General features: G+C 41.5%; 2 protein-coding genes across 2 annotated transcripts; both read right to left on the bottom strand.

The window, feature by feature from the left end:
- Positions 1-84: 84 nt before the first annotated feature.
- Positions 85-5,004, bottom strand: LOC311506867 (uncharacterized protein). Its single transcript, XM_084570985.1, has 3 exons — positions 4,499-5,004; positions 2,582-2,773; positions 85-1,066 (listed from the first exon to the last, which is right to left on the bottom strand). Exons 1-3 carry the CDS (start codon positions 4,584-4,586, stop codon positions 801-803), a joined length of 546 nt encoding a protein of 181 aa, XP_084427111.1. The 5' UTR covers positions 4,587-5,004; the 3' UTR covers positions 85-800.
- A 136-nt stretch (positions 5,005-5,140) lies between these two features.
- Positions 5,141-13,643, bottom strand: plbd1a (phospholipase B domain containing 1a). The gene is made up of 11 exons (XM_084570984.1): positions 13,148-13,643; positions 12,170-12,389; positions 11,881-11,964; positions 10,630-10,771; positions 10,077-10,217; positions 8,459-8,603; positions 8,038-8,238; positions 7,799-7,939; positions 6,797-6,982; positions 6,592-6,698; positions 5,141-5,992 (listed from the first exon to the last, which is right to left on the bottom strand). Exons 1-11 carry the CDS (start codon positions 13,215-13,217, stop codon positions 5,816-5,818), a joined length of 1,614 nt encoding a protein of 537 aa, XP_084427110.1. The 5' UTR covers positions 13,218-13,643; the 3' UTR covers positions 5,141-5,815.
- Between the last annotated feature and the right edge of the window lie 8 nt (positions 13,644-13,651).

The following is a 13,651-nucleotide window of genomic DNA, read 5'->3' as shown; positions in this document are numbered from 1 at the left end:
CTTGGTGCCAGATACCGTACCACAGCACACCTGCAGAGCTCCAGAGGAGAACATTAGGTTAGGTAGTCATAATGTTATGGCTGACTGGTGTCTGCTTACTCGCTCCTGGTCACTGCAACAGCTAAAAGGAATGCAGTGCTTTCCCTTTGATTTTCTATCCAAGCACCACGTGTATATTTCAGGAATGAAATGTACTCTTATTTTGAAAAGCCCTCCATCGTTCATGGTCGCCTGCAGGAAGTTGACCGATAGAAAAATTATTTACTGTGTAAACAGGCATCGTCGAGGGGAACTGAACCCAGACACTCATGAATATTTCTGCTTCACAGCACAGCTCTCGCTACACGATGTCATAAATACTCCTGTGATGATTTTTTTTCTCCCTTTTATTAAATAACGTTTGAAATATGGCACAAAAGCCAAAGCCTCTTGTTTTTTGTCGTCTTTACAAGAACATTATACACTTTACATTCTTATGGCATCGTGACACTCGCTGTGTTGTCTTTAAAGCAGTGCGGAGAAATAGAACAGCTGATTCTAATGTTTTAAAAACCATAAAAAACATGGTAGAGAAAGAAGGAATCTCAGCAGACTGAGTACAAAGAAGAGAATTTTTTTCTAGAACAAACTCTTGTGTTTCCATCTCTTCAGGGCAACTTGATGTGCATGTAGGACTCTTAATCTCACTGTATGCTCTTGCACAATGACATTTCCTGGAGACTTAAACCAAGATTCACATTATGAGGACTTGTTCTAAAAACAGTACGTCCCTACCATAACAGTAAGACACACACACAGCCCTACACAGTTTTAGTTGTAACCAGCGCTGTGCCGCCCAACTCTGTGGCAGGAAGTGGGAAGCTGCATGCTTGCAGAACTCCGCCTCCCTCGGGTCCCCTGCAAGTGGTGAAGCCGTCCTCCCTCTTTGAGCCTGTCTGGGCCCCCACGTACAGGTGGCACAACGGAGGGGCCCCCGGTTCAATGTGGAGTGGCTCCCCCTGACCGTTTTTCTCAGGGTGGATCTTGGTCGGAGGCTCCGTATTGGGAAGAGGGTCCTCGCCGGGCACTGAACACAAACATCAGAAGATTATTGATGGAATTAAAAACACTTTTCAGCTAAAAGAGTGATTTCTAGTCACAAAGATTTAACTTTAAATCTTTTTAAAACATAAGATTTGTGGTTGTACCTGTAACTTCTTCATGATCTAATTTATTTTTTGACTTTTATTTAACCAGAAAAATCCCTTTTACAGGAGAACCAAAAAATAACAAAAAACAGCAAAGTTGTGAAGGACTCTTTGTGCCTCGGCCAAGACCAGACCAGACCAGACCAGACCAGACCGGACCAGATGAGACAAGTTAAGATTAGTCAAGACAAGACAAGTTAAGACAAGACCAGACCAGACAATATACAGTAAGATAAGATAAGACAAGATCAGACAAGACAAGATCAGACAAGACAAGATCGGTTAAGACAAGACAAGACAAGACAAGACAAGACAAGATCAGTTAAGACAAGACAAGATCAGTTAAGACTAGACAAGACAAGATCAGATAAGACAAGACAAGATCAGTTAAGACTAGACAAGACAAGATCAGATAACACAAGACAAGATCAGTTAAGACAAGACAAGATCAGTTAAGACAAGATAAGATATGATTAGTTAAGACTAGACAAGACAAGGCAAGATCGGTTAAGACAAGATAAGACAAGACAAGATCAGTTAAGACTAGACAAGACAAGATTGGTTAAGACAAGATCAGTTAAGACAAGACAAGACAAGATTGGTTAAGACAAGATCAGTTAAGACTAGACAAGACAAGACAAGACAAGATCAGTTAAGACAAGATAAGACAAGATCGGTTAAGACAAGACAAGATCAGTTAAGACTAGACAAGACAAGACAAGGCAAGATCAGTTAAGACAAGATAAGACAAGATCGGTTAAGACAAGACAAGATCAGTTAAGACTAGACAAGACAAGACAAGATCAGTTAAGACAAGATCAGCTAAGGCTAGACAAGACAAGATCGGTTAAGACAAGACAAGATCAGTTAAGACAAGAGAAGACAAGACAAAACAAGACCAGACCAGACCAGACCAGATGAGACAAGTTAAGACAAGACAAGACAATTTGAGATTACACAAGACAAGAAAAGCTAAGACAAGACAAGACATGTTAAGTTAGTCACATGCATCCTTGTGGATTCAGCATCTAAATGTTCACAAATATCACAGAGCAGTCAGTTTATGTGTTTTCAAGGTTGTGTGGAGACATAATGCGTCCTGCCCAACCAACGGATGTGTGCTGAAACCAGAATAGCTACTAAGAGAGCGAGGTCTGACTCTTGGGACGCCTCAGAAGGAGAGAACAGAAACTGTGGAGTTTCTACTGAGATGAACGTCACACTTCATCACCTTTACGCCTGCAAGTGCATTTCCCCCACACGACTCTCAGACCCCCCCCCACCACCTCCTGCCTTTAGCACAAATGCTTGAAGCTGTAAACACTAATAGAACAATGAGTCACGCATTTTACATATAAGAAAAATATAAAGTGAGTCATATTAATGTCACTTACCAGGGGTGCAGCTTCGTCTTTTCTGTTGCCTGAATATGATGAACCAGAGAACCAGAGCCAAGATGGAGCCCACTATGGCCAAGACCACAGAGAGCCACAGAACCTGACTCTGCCCCATCGGTGGGCCGGCCACGAGCATGGAAGCTGGCGTGGACCTCAGTTGTTGCTCCACAGCAGTGGTGACAGGTGGCCCTGAGAGGATCAGTCAGATTAAATAGGAGGAGAAACTTCCTGATCTGCTAAAATAAAGTTATTTTATAGGATAAGGGCAAAATCTGAGGGTTACGCCAGTGATTCTGCAGGGACGGTCGACGGTCTGAGCTGCTCATTTAAAATTTAAAGAGTCTGAGAAGATACTCAGTTGTGGTTTAACTAAAACGAAGCTACTTGGATGGAACATCTTCGAGAAAACCTCAAACAGCTGCCTTTGCTTTAGCTTTGCTTAAGATCTCATCTCATTTTGTCCTACTTTATCTCATTTTATCTCATCAAATTTTTTTCATCTCATCTCACTTTGAATAAATTTATCTCAACTCACTTTATCTCGTATTGTATGTCATCTCATCTCATCTGATTTCATTTTATCATATCACATCTCATCTCACTTTATTTCATTTCTCATCTAATTTTTTTCTCATCTCATCTCACCTTATATAAATTTATCTCATCTCATCTCACTTTATTTCGTATTGTACGTAATCTCATCTCATCTCACTTTATCTCATTTCATCTCACTTTTATCTCATATTATCATATCATATCTCACCTCACCTCTCTTTTTATCATCTCATCTCATCTCATCTCATCTCATCTCTTTAGCAGACAGCTAACTAAAGCTGTTTTTGTGATGCATTACCTCATAGATATTTGACTATTGGCAGCCATGAGCTAAAGAGGGCAAATACAGATGGACCAGATGGAAAAAATCTGAATCTCTTTCCGTTCGGGAGGCCCTCTGAGGTCCTTTTGTATAACTGGCCGCTTTTTACTACTTTTGGTTTTACCTTTATATTTCATCTTAAAAACAGTTTACCTTGCCTTGTTGGGAGTCAATCTTTTCAGCACAACCTCACATGTGTGATTTTACAGTTATTGTTTCATTCTGACATACTGTATTAACACAGTGGACCTAAAACCACACTAAAAACATAAAATCCGAGTAGGAAAAACCTAGATTTTTCACTGTGAAAACCACAAACATATTTAACGAACCATTTTTTTTTAACTTAGAACGCAAATCTAAACTGTAAATTTCAAAAGCTTATATAAAAATTTAGCAAACAACAAAGTTATTTACAACTATTTACATTGAAATACAGGAAATGCACCAGGCATTTTTTGCACAACTATTTACAACCATCTGCAAAACTATCAGGCGTCACAGTAAGTAATATCTAATAAGTAAGGTAAGTAAATAAGTAAGATCACAAATGTCTCAAATCTCAAAACTCGTTTATCTCTCTTCACCGTTGAAACTCCATAGATTGTATATAGCGTCACTCCCACAAATTTTCCCTCTTCCTTAGCAACCATTACCATATCATTTTCTGATTGGCTGATGTGATGCATTTTTCCACCAATAGGAAAGAGGGTGTCATGTTTTTTTTGCTTTTTTTTTTTTTGCTTTCGATCACCTGAAGCCGGCTAGCGGTCTCCGCTTGCTGCCGTTTTCCTTTTCGACGTATCTAAACGCGCACCAAACATTATGACAATATTCAGGAAAAAGCATGCCGTATATTAGTTTTAATAAGTCCAGTTTTACTTGGCCTGTCAACACAATTAAAAAACTGGTATACAGTTTGAAGTTAGCACTTTCTACCCAAATTGAAACGGTGCTACATCGTCTTAAACTGGTCATGTGATTTGGACGCTCCAAGAGGGTTAAAAAAAATATAAAATTGGTCAAGTGAAACTCACCTGTTGTTGTTTTAGCCCCAGGTACGACTATACATCTACGTAGGAGGGAATCCCACTTTTGGCCCTCAGCACAGGATTCTTTTTCCATTTTTGGAGCAGGAGCAGCTTGTCTTTGTTGAGTGGCCTTGTTTAATATTTATTCTCTGTATTCACAGACAGAGTTACAGCAGAGATATTCCGGTGCCACTGAGAGATGTAGACGAAGAAAGCGTTGCCACACTCCTGGGGAGTTGCATGTCAAACCTCGGCCGCAGCACACATCCAACACAGAAACAGGAATCTGCTCTGAGGTCGGCTGCAGCGTTACTCTTCCTCTACACCCCAACTTGCGTTTGGAGGAGTGGCAAAAAAAAACAAAAAAGAAAGTGCGACACGGCAGGGTTTCATGAAATGAACACAGAAGGCCTAACAGACGTTTCAGTTCCTCCAACTCATAGGAAAGAGTGAATCACTACTTGTGTCCCATGGGGGCAGCAAGACAGGAGACAGAGTGTTTCTGTTTCAAAAACAAAGAGTTCCTGAGGCTGATAAGATGAGATAATATAAGAAAAGACGAGATATGAAAAAGATGAGATAGAATAAGATAAAATAAGATCACAATAAACGGTGAAGTGTAAAATGATTCACACAGAACACAGATGGTACAAGTGTAAAACTTTAATAATGACAAATGTGATGTGCATCATTACAAAAAGGGTCAGGCTCGTGCAAAAATACAAACCTGAGATAGTTTCATTTAACACAGAACAAGATATAGAGACACATAAATCACCAGAGAGAATCAACAGCCCTGAGGAAACCATGGGACGGATTGTTTAAGTCACCTCAAATCAAATTAAATCAACATTAAGAATGATAGTGTTTGACCTAAAAACCACTAAAAAAGAGGACAAGAATCTACTTTATTGATTTAGTGCATTAATGATTTCTTTTTTCTTTTTTGATGTGTTCAAGGCACAAATGGAAGCACGTGCCGCTAACCCTGATTAACATATACGTGTTCAAATGCTGACTTAAGCAGCCATTCTGTGGGAAACTAATTCAACTCCACGGTGCTCAGATGACGTGAACGACTATTCTTACTCTTCTGTTCATTGCCGCATAAAGCCCCGCCCCCCAAACAATCTGATTGGCAGATCTTTGCACGAGCATAATCAGTTCCCAGCGGAGAGACACCAGACCAACTTTCCTATAAAAGCTGTAAAAGCACATATTTCTTTCTGGGAAACAAACAGTTCAAAGAAAATCATTTTCTACAAGGAGCATCAGATTGTACTTTTGTAGATTGTAGATCGTACAGCTGCGTAAACAAACACCTCATGGCACGAAGAGACGAGGTTTCATCTTGACGAAGGTGAAGTTGTAGTACGGTGGGAGGCCCTGGTGAGCCATGCTGCTGAACTGATCCCAGGAGAACGGCGGGAGTCCGCCCTGCGTAGTCGGCCCGTTCAGGGCCTCCGCACCGAAGTCACCGGCCATGGAGAAATCTGTCACCTGGACGCAGGACGACACAAACCAGAGGAAATCTGAGTAGATCTTACAAGACATACGCCGATCAGACATAACATTATGACCACTGTGAGGAGAAGTGAATAACATTGACCATCTTGTGACAATTCAGTGTTCTGCTGGGAAACTTTTGGACCTGGCATTCATTCATGTGGATGTTACTTAGACATGTAGCACCCACCCAGACCAGACCAGACCAGACACCCCCACCCCATAGCAATGACACTCCTTGATGGCAGCAGCCATCCCCAGTAGAATGCAACCACAAAAACACTTTAGGAACAACTCAAAATAACATGAAGAACAGCACAAGGTGTTGACCTGGCCTCCAAATTCACTAGATCCCAAACTGATCAAGTGTCTGTGGGATAATCCACAGAGGCCCCTCCCCTCAAAGGCCCCTCCCACTAACAGGCAGACACCTCAGGACACCCTCAGAAGGTCCATGTCCATTCTCTGATGAGTCACAACTGTTTTGGAGGCACAAGGAGGAGATCTACACAACATTAGGGAGGTGGTCATAATGTTATGGCTGATCGGTGTATGTGACATAATGTAAGGTTCTTGCAGAAAATGGAGACTACCTTAGTGTCATAGCAACCTCCCGGTGAGGGCCCCTCTGCTCTCAGGTCGTTACGGCAGCAGATGGTCTTGCAGGGGTCGCCTTTAGAGTACGGGTCGTGCTTGTAGTCTGAAGGTGAGCAAACAAACATGTCCTGAGTTAATTTCACTGGAACAAAGCTGAAGAAACTCGTGGTCCCAGCGGATATGGAGATGGGAGTAACACACCGTTGAACCTCATGATGTGCTTCAAGGAGTCCAGGTCCTTGACTCCGGCCTGGTCGCGGCGGAAGATTTTGGCTCTGGGACAGAGGTCATAGGAGAAGTCATCGCCGTACTCGTGCCACATTTGCTCGTAACCGCTCAGCATGTAGATCTTTCGGTGAAAGGGAATGTTGTAGGACGGCCAGTAACCTGTGGTGAAGAGGAGACAAAGATGCATCAGTATGGGTCAAGATAAAGGCTGAATATCTCCAATCACAGGCATAAAGAACAACAAACATTGCTTTCAGACACTAAATTTTAATCTGTTATGTCACTTCAATCTGTGTAATTAATATTATATGTTATTATAATTACTGACGTCTGTCTTTTATCTTATTATGCAGCTGCAAAACTCAAGAGCTGCGTCTGCCATTGGTCAAACTGACGTTAGTTTCCCGGGGATACGGGCCACGCCTCTCACTTTCCTACTGGACCGATTCAAGGAGCGGTTGTCAGTGGCAACTGTCAGTCATCATGATGTCACATCCTGTTTTTATAGTGCCAAATAACTGAAACTAAACATCTCAGAAAAAAAAAAAGTGCATCAGCGTTATATTAACTACCAAAAATGACAGAAAACATCCTCGAAAAAATAATTATTTGACGTGTACTATAAAGTTTTAGTTTGGCCCAAGCCCCACCCACTAACATGGAGGAGGCGGTGCTTATGAGATTTACTGCAGCAAGCCACCAGGGGGAGCTCTACTGTCATGCCGTCCACTTTTTTTACAGTCTATGATTTGGACATTTTAATCCTTTAGGTCACTTCAATCTGCTATGTGCTTTAGTTTTTATATTCATATTTATTATTTTTATCTTAAATGTACATGTTTTTAGTGCTTGTTTAAAACCATGGGTCTTAGAGGAACTCGGTTTCAAACCGCTGTATGTCCGGCACATGCAGCAGAATTGACAAGAAAGCAGACTTTGACTTTGTGGTGCAAAGAAACACTGGAGATTTGTTACCTCTGCGCAGAGCTTGTGTCTGGTCTGAATGCTCCACCAACCCAGGGATCTGCTCCACCACAGTCAGAGCGCCGTCATCGATGCTGTGTCCCAGCTTCACTTTGCTCTTGTCCAGAACCATGTACTGGTTGTTGTAAGTCCCTGCGAGAGTGGACCGTGGAAGAAAGTTGGTAGGCGTGTTATGAAGTTTACTAAGACACAAGCAAATCTTAAAATCAGTTTGTGTGTTTTTAGCTAACCAGAGTTGTACATGGAGAAGGTCTTGGCCCACTCTTCTCCGGTACGAGCCAAACTGTGAGCCAGCCGGACCCTCTGCCACGCCAGCAGGCTCTTTGGGGTGATCAGTTGAAAAAGGGAGGAGTTAAACACATTGTTGGTGGTCTGGGTCATCATCAGACCACTGCCCAGGAGGTAAAAGTCATCCAGCGACACCAGGAAACCTGAAGATAGCAGAAGATTAAAAGAGATAACCTGAGATACAGACGTAGCAGACCACAAACCTTTGGCCAAAATCAGGCGATAAGCAGAGCAAAACAGCTGATCTTGTGCTCATTGTGTAAACCTATTGTTGAGGTGAAATAGCTGTGACTGCACATAGCTACAGTATCACTGCTGCCGTTGTTATCTCGAGGGAATTCTTCTGCAGAGGGACCTGCATACCAGGGTAACTGCTGAAGGACAGTTTCCCGGTGGCCGCGTGGGGCTCATTGATGTGAAAATCCCAGTGTTTGTAGATCCTCATGGTGGCGGCGTACGTGTACCAGCTGGAATGGGCAAACAAGAGGTTCTCAAAGCCGGGCAGCATCTGAGGAGGAGGACAGGGAGCGGAGATCAGGAACCAACGATCTGGTTGAGGGGTCGGAGGTTTTCGAAGAAGCCCAAAATATCAAGCTCAGTCATATATGTGAACAAAATCATACAGACGGCATCAGATTAATGGAGGCCTAATAAATAAATAAATAAATAAATGATTGCTAAGGGTCATATTGCTTCTGTAATATCTTGGAATAAGCCGGTCCACACTGTGACAGTTCTCAACAATGAAAGCTGCACGTTTTAATAATTAATTCACAAATGCTGCAAAACACACACTTGGCTGTTTGGACCAAAGGCTGTAGAAAAAAATTAACGACGTGTCTCTACTTCCTCCCATTGGTCAAACTGATGCTAGTTTCCTGGGGACACGAGCGGCGCCATCTTGGAAATGTTGGATTATACACTTATTTAGCTTTGTACGGGACTGATTCAGGGAGCGGTTGTCAGTGGCAACTGTCAGTCATCGTGATGTCACATCCTGTTTTTATAGCGTCAAATAACTTCTCTGAAAAATGGACACTTGAATATACATCGGTATTATATCAACTACCTAAAAGTATTTGATATTATTTGATGTGTACTTTAGTGCTTTAGTTTGGGCCAAGCCCCTCCCACTAACATGGAGGAGGCGGAGCTTATGACCCTTTACTGCAGCCTTTACAGCTGAGAAGAATCTCTGATGAACATGAACCAGAATGACATGGTTGGAACGGCTCATGATCTGATTAATACAAACAAAAAAAGTAGAGGCAGCGGGATGCATGCATGGCTTCTAGTGGGCTTCACCGGGTCACTAATGCTAATAGATGAAGCAAAGATGGTGTAAGGTACTTCACGGTGCAGGTGCAGGTGCAGGTGGAGGTGGAATATGTTTATTCCATCCAGCTGCATTTAACTTTCTAAAGACAAAACTAAAAATAGAAAGAACAAATGACGACTAAAGACATCTGCAGTGAAGGCCGGGCAAAAGATCACGAGGGAAGTAACATATTTCTGTGATATCAACGGGTCCCAGACCTCTTCTATGGTGAACACCTAACCTCAAATTAAAGCTGCATGTTAAGCCCATATTCACTATCTAACTGTACCTTGTTTTTAAGTTTTAATAAGCAGATACAACTCACAAAAAATGTCTTCTAATACATATGGATCTAACTGTATTCTTTCCACATTATAACGACTTATTTCTGCAGGTCATGTGTATTTGTAACGGACAAAACAGGAGGATGTGCGAACACTGAGCCTTTCCTGGCCCACACACACATTTACACAAGTGTGTGTGGGAGTTGTTAGTTCATGTGGCAAATGAAACAACAAACACTTCTGCATCTCTGCAAACAGTAAGGTCTATAGTGGGAAAGACAGGGAACATGCAACTTTATATTTCAAGTCAATACGCGTTGCAAGATAAAAGAGAACAGTTTCAGTTGCAGCCTGATTAGGACGTGTTCTGAACCCTGACCTTTATGAGTGCAGAGCAGTGCCCCATCCCTGGAAGTTTGAAGTCTCTGGGAGGAGGGTTGGAGCTGGGGACCAAGGCTGGGATCAGATCCAGCAGGTCTCCCACTGCGTTCAGGAACTGGATGGCAAACAGCGACAGCGGCTATGGGAAGGACACCAGATAAACAGCTGGTCAGGAAATGAAAATGATACGAACAAACATCGTTTTTTACAAAAGAACTGACAAACTGTGAATTAAACTGAGGCTTAAAGTGAATAAAGGTTAGCAACTGAGTCATTGGCAAAATGTCAAATAACAAGTTTGGTTTGCATCGGAGCTTCCTCTTTTCAAACAAGAACTTGAAAAAAATGTGGTGGACCAATAAGATGAGGTGATTTTTAGTTTCCGTTATAAAGATTTTTACTTCTATGAAGATTTTCCAACAGTATGAGCACAGGGGAAACTTGAACTTTGGAATTGTGCCTTCGCTCTGTGTTTTATAAATTTTTATTGTTCTTTGTCAGCAGTTGTGTTTTTGTGGGACGAAAATGCTGAAAAGTACTTTTTTTAATACCTTTTTCCCTTGTTTCTTGGCCCACTCTGCCACCCCTGCTTGCAGTCCGTCCATCTGCGCCACGATGAAACCTGTATGTTTCCAGAACGGATCGGAGCTCTTGTTCAGCTTCACCTGCTCTCTGACCCACGAGTCCTGCTTCCTGCAAGTACAAGAGTGATAAATGCTTAACCAAAATGTGACTGCTAGTAAACTGGTTTAACCTGAGGAGGAGTCATGCATGTAAGGAAATATAATCCTGTTTGGCTTGTTGACATGCAGAGCCTCAGAACTTCCTACATTTCTGCTTAAAAATTACTCAAAACTTTCACACAAGTCCTAAAAGTAGACAAAGAGAATCCAATCAAACAAATGAAACAGAAATATTATAACTATGTGTTATTATATATCACTTCTCGTTTACTTGTATTCGAGGGTGTGCCCCAGGGATCCACATTGGGACCACTCCGATTTATTTTACACCTACAGTTACTTGTGCTCCTTAGAATTTTCTACATTTATGCATAAAATTACTTTAACTTGACAAAGAGAACCGAAACAAACCAGTGAAACATTAATATTATACTTTATGCATTTATTTACCTAGGAAAATGAGCCAATATTACATAGCTGTGAGGAGCAAACGCAAGTTCCTCTAAACTGCTGTAGACGACTGATCAGCATTTACCAGAAACACTTAGCTGCTGTTAGTGCTGCACCAGAAAGTGAAAAGAAGGGTTCACTTACTTTTGCACCTCACAGATATGTAATATTGGCTAATTTCCCTGAATAATTAAATGCATAAAGTATAATATTTCTGTTTCACTTGTTTGATTTGGTTCTCTTTTTCTACAAACAGTAATTTTTATGCATAAATGTAGAACATTCTCAGGAACACAAATAATCGTAGGTCTAAAATGAATCGGAGCGGTCCCAATGTGGATCCCTGGGGCACACCGGGTAAACTAGAAGTGATATGTTCATGTAAGTAATGAAATACGATCTGGTCGGGGCATTTAAAACATATTCAAACATTGCACCAGTAAGAAAACAACACACCAAATGTGATCTGCTCCTGCGTTTTGCAATTTTTGTCAATATCAGGACTGAATTTTGTCGAGCTGTGGTGTGGTCAACAGCAACAAAATGGTGCAGAGAAAGCTTAAATATTTGGCTACATCACACATCGAGCTGAGCTGAACTTTCTCCGAGAAGAGGATATGAAAGATGAAGTGGTTTAAAATTTTTAAAAGGAAAAGAGAAGCAACTCACGCCATGAAACTCTGGACAGGGACGAGGACCTTTGGGTCTTGGATCAGCTGCGGATACATGTTGGTGTAGTGGTCCATCATCTGCCTCAGTAGAGTAGGAAGATTAAGTGTGAATACTGAACGAAAAATGTATTCTGACAAACCAAAGATTTTGTGTTTACACTCGTAAAAGAAAGTGATTTATTGGGTTTGGTGCTGTCTTCAGTCAAGTGAGTTTTGATTTTTTTCAGCTGCAGAAAGATTTTTCTTTATATCACATGAAGAAATGCAGGAACATTAATGACACTTACTGGGCAGTGAGGAAACCTTCAAGGTAGCCAGCCAGGAAGAAAGTAAGCTCATCATTCGTTGTCTTTCCGTACCCGGCACGGATCTCTAGGACGCTCCATCCTGTACTGGACAGGGTATCATTCAGGTACCCATATGCATCCCCCTCTACCTCCAGGACCCCCTCCTTCAGCATAACATGCTTGTGTTGTGGGTCCCAGTACACAGTGGCTGCTGTGAACTCTGAGAACAATTGTGGAGAACAAGATAAATGATGGTTGTGAAAGATAATGGAGATGATATCATTCCTAAAAATAAGAAAAGTCTATATATAGGCATCTCGTTTTACATTTGAACTGTTTAGCTAACAAAGAGAAGTATCATCTACATAAAAGTATGTGTAAGACATATTTTTGATCCAAGACTGCTGATATACTGTATGTTAAATGAATATGAGGGGTCCCAGTACCGATCCCTGAGGCACCCACTTGGATTCACTATGTAAACTGGATGTGATATTTCTGCATAAACATGCCAAGCCCTTGAAAGACAGTCAGGACTTGATTTTAGAACAAAAACCCAACTGCAGCTTCATTTTTTTCCCTCATTAACCTTGTGTATCGATAATAAGTTTACTAGACAGAAAAAAGCTAAAGGAAAAGTCTGCATTTGTGCATCTCTACCATGCATCTAGTTTCCTCGTATTATTTAATATAATCCATAATATGGGTTTATGGATTGAAACGAAAATGAAAGTCAAGTAAAATGTTTGAATGACAGTTTCCCTGATGATTTGGGGGATTACCCTGCACACTCCAAATCATTTTAAATCACGACAGATGACGGGAAGTAAAAGAATATAATTTAGTACAAAATTACATGCAAACTTGCATGCACATTTTACTTTACGTTAAAATCTTAAAAATATGTTCCCAACTCAGATCCTTAAATTAGATCCTTACACAAGCACTCGTGATTTTTCATTAACTCTACCTACTTACTGCCAGCAGAGGCGAAGGTCTCAGCAACACAGAATAAAAGAAGAACACAAAGCTTCTGGGTTAAAAACATGCCTGCAAGAGTGCAGGTAAATCCTAAATGAAGGACTAAAAGAAGCCAAACGGACAAAAGCAGAGCTGGCGAGGAGGAAATGAAGGGTTATGCGACGGGAGGGAAAGTCCGAGGAAGACTGAGAGAGTCACGGGAGCGGAGCGTTTCCTGATTGGCTACGAGGAAAAGGGAACCATAACCAGGGCGTGTGTGAATATGAGTCAGACTGCCAACGCACCTATAAATACTGATCATAACTTAAAATCACATGTGTTCTCAAATATATGAAACTCGAAAAAGGTAAAAGGACGTCCACCCCAGATGGGACTCGAACCCACAATCCCTGGCTTAGGAGGCCAGTGCCTTATCCATTAGGCCACTGGGGCTCTGCGGCGTCACTACGTCATCACGTGTTATTTTATGGGAGTCACGAACTGTTTATGACATCTAATGAG

The sequence above is a fragment of the Chelon labrosus genome, assembly GCF_963514085.1.
Source record: "Chelon labrosus genome assembly, chromosome: 21".
In the NCBI taxonomy this organism is placed as follows: domain Eukaryota; kingdom Metazoa; phylum Chordata; class Actinopteri; order Mugiliformes; family Mugilidae; genus Chelon; species Chelon labrosus.
The sequence above is the reverse complement of the archived record's forward strand: the minus strand, read 5'-3'. Positions and strand labels throughout refer to the sequence as shown.

What these genes read in the sequence shown, in the direction of transcription:
- LOC311506867 (XM_084570985.1), bottom strand. Translation starts at nt 4,586, where the DNA reads ATGGAAAAAGAATCCTGTGCTGAGGGCCAAAAGTGGGATTCCCTCCTA. An exon ending in TGGGGCTAAAACAACAACAG is followed by an intron (nt 2,774 to 4,498) that starts GTGAGTTTCACT and finishes TGATCCTCTCAG; the next exon opens with GGCCACCTGTCACCACTGCT. An exon ending in AAGACGAAGCTGCACCCCTG is followed by an intron (nt 1,067 to 2,581) that starts GTAAGTGACATT and finishes GTTTGTGTTCAG; the next exon opens with TGCCCGGCGAGGACCCTCTT.
- plbd1a (XM_084570984.1), bottom strand. Translation starts at nt 13,217, where the DNA reads ATGTTTTTAACCCAGAAGCTTTGTGTTCTTCTTTTATTCTGTGTTGCT. An exon ending in GTCCTTCAGCAGTTACCCTG is followed by an intron (nt 8,239 to 8,458) that starts GTATGCAGGTCC and finishes TGCTATCTTCAG; the next exon opens with GTTTCCTGGTGTCGCTGGAT. An exon ending in GAGGTTGCTATGACACTAAG is followed by an intron (nt 5,993 to 6,591) that starts GTAGTCTCCATT and finishes TCCTGCGTCCAG; the next exon opens with GTGACAGATTTCTCCATGGC.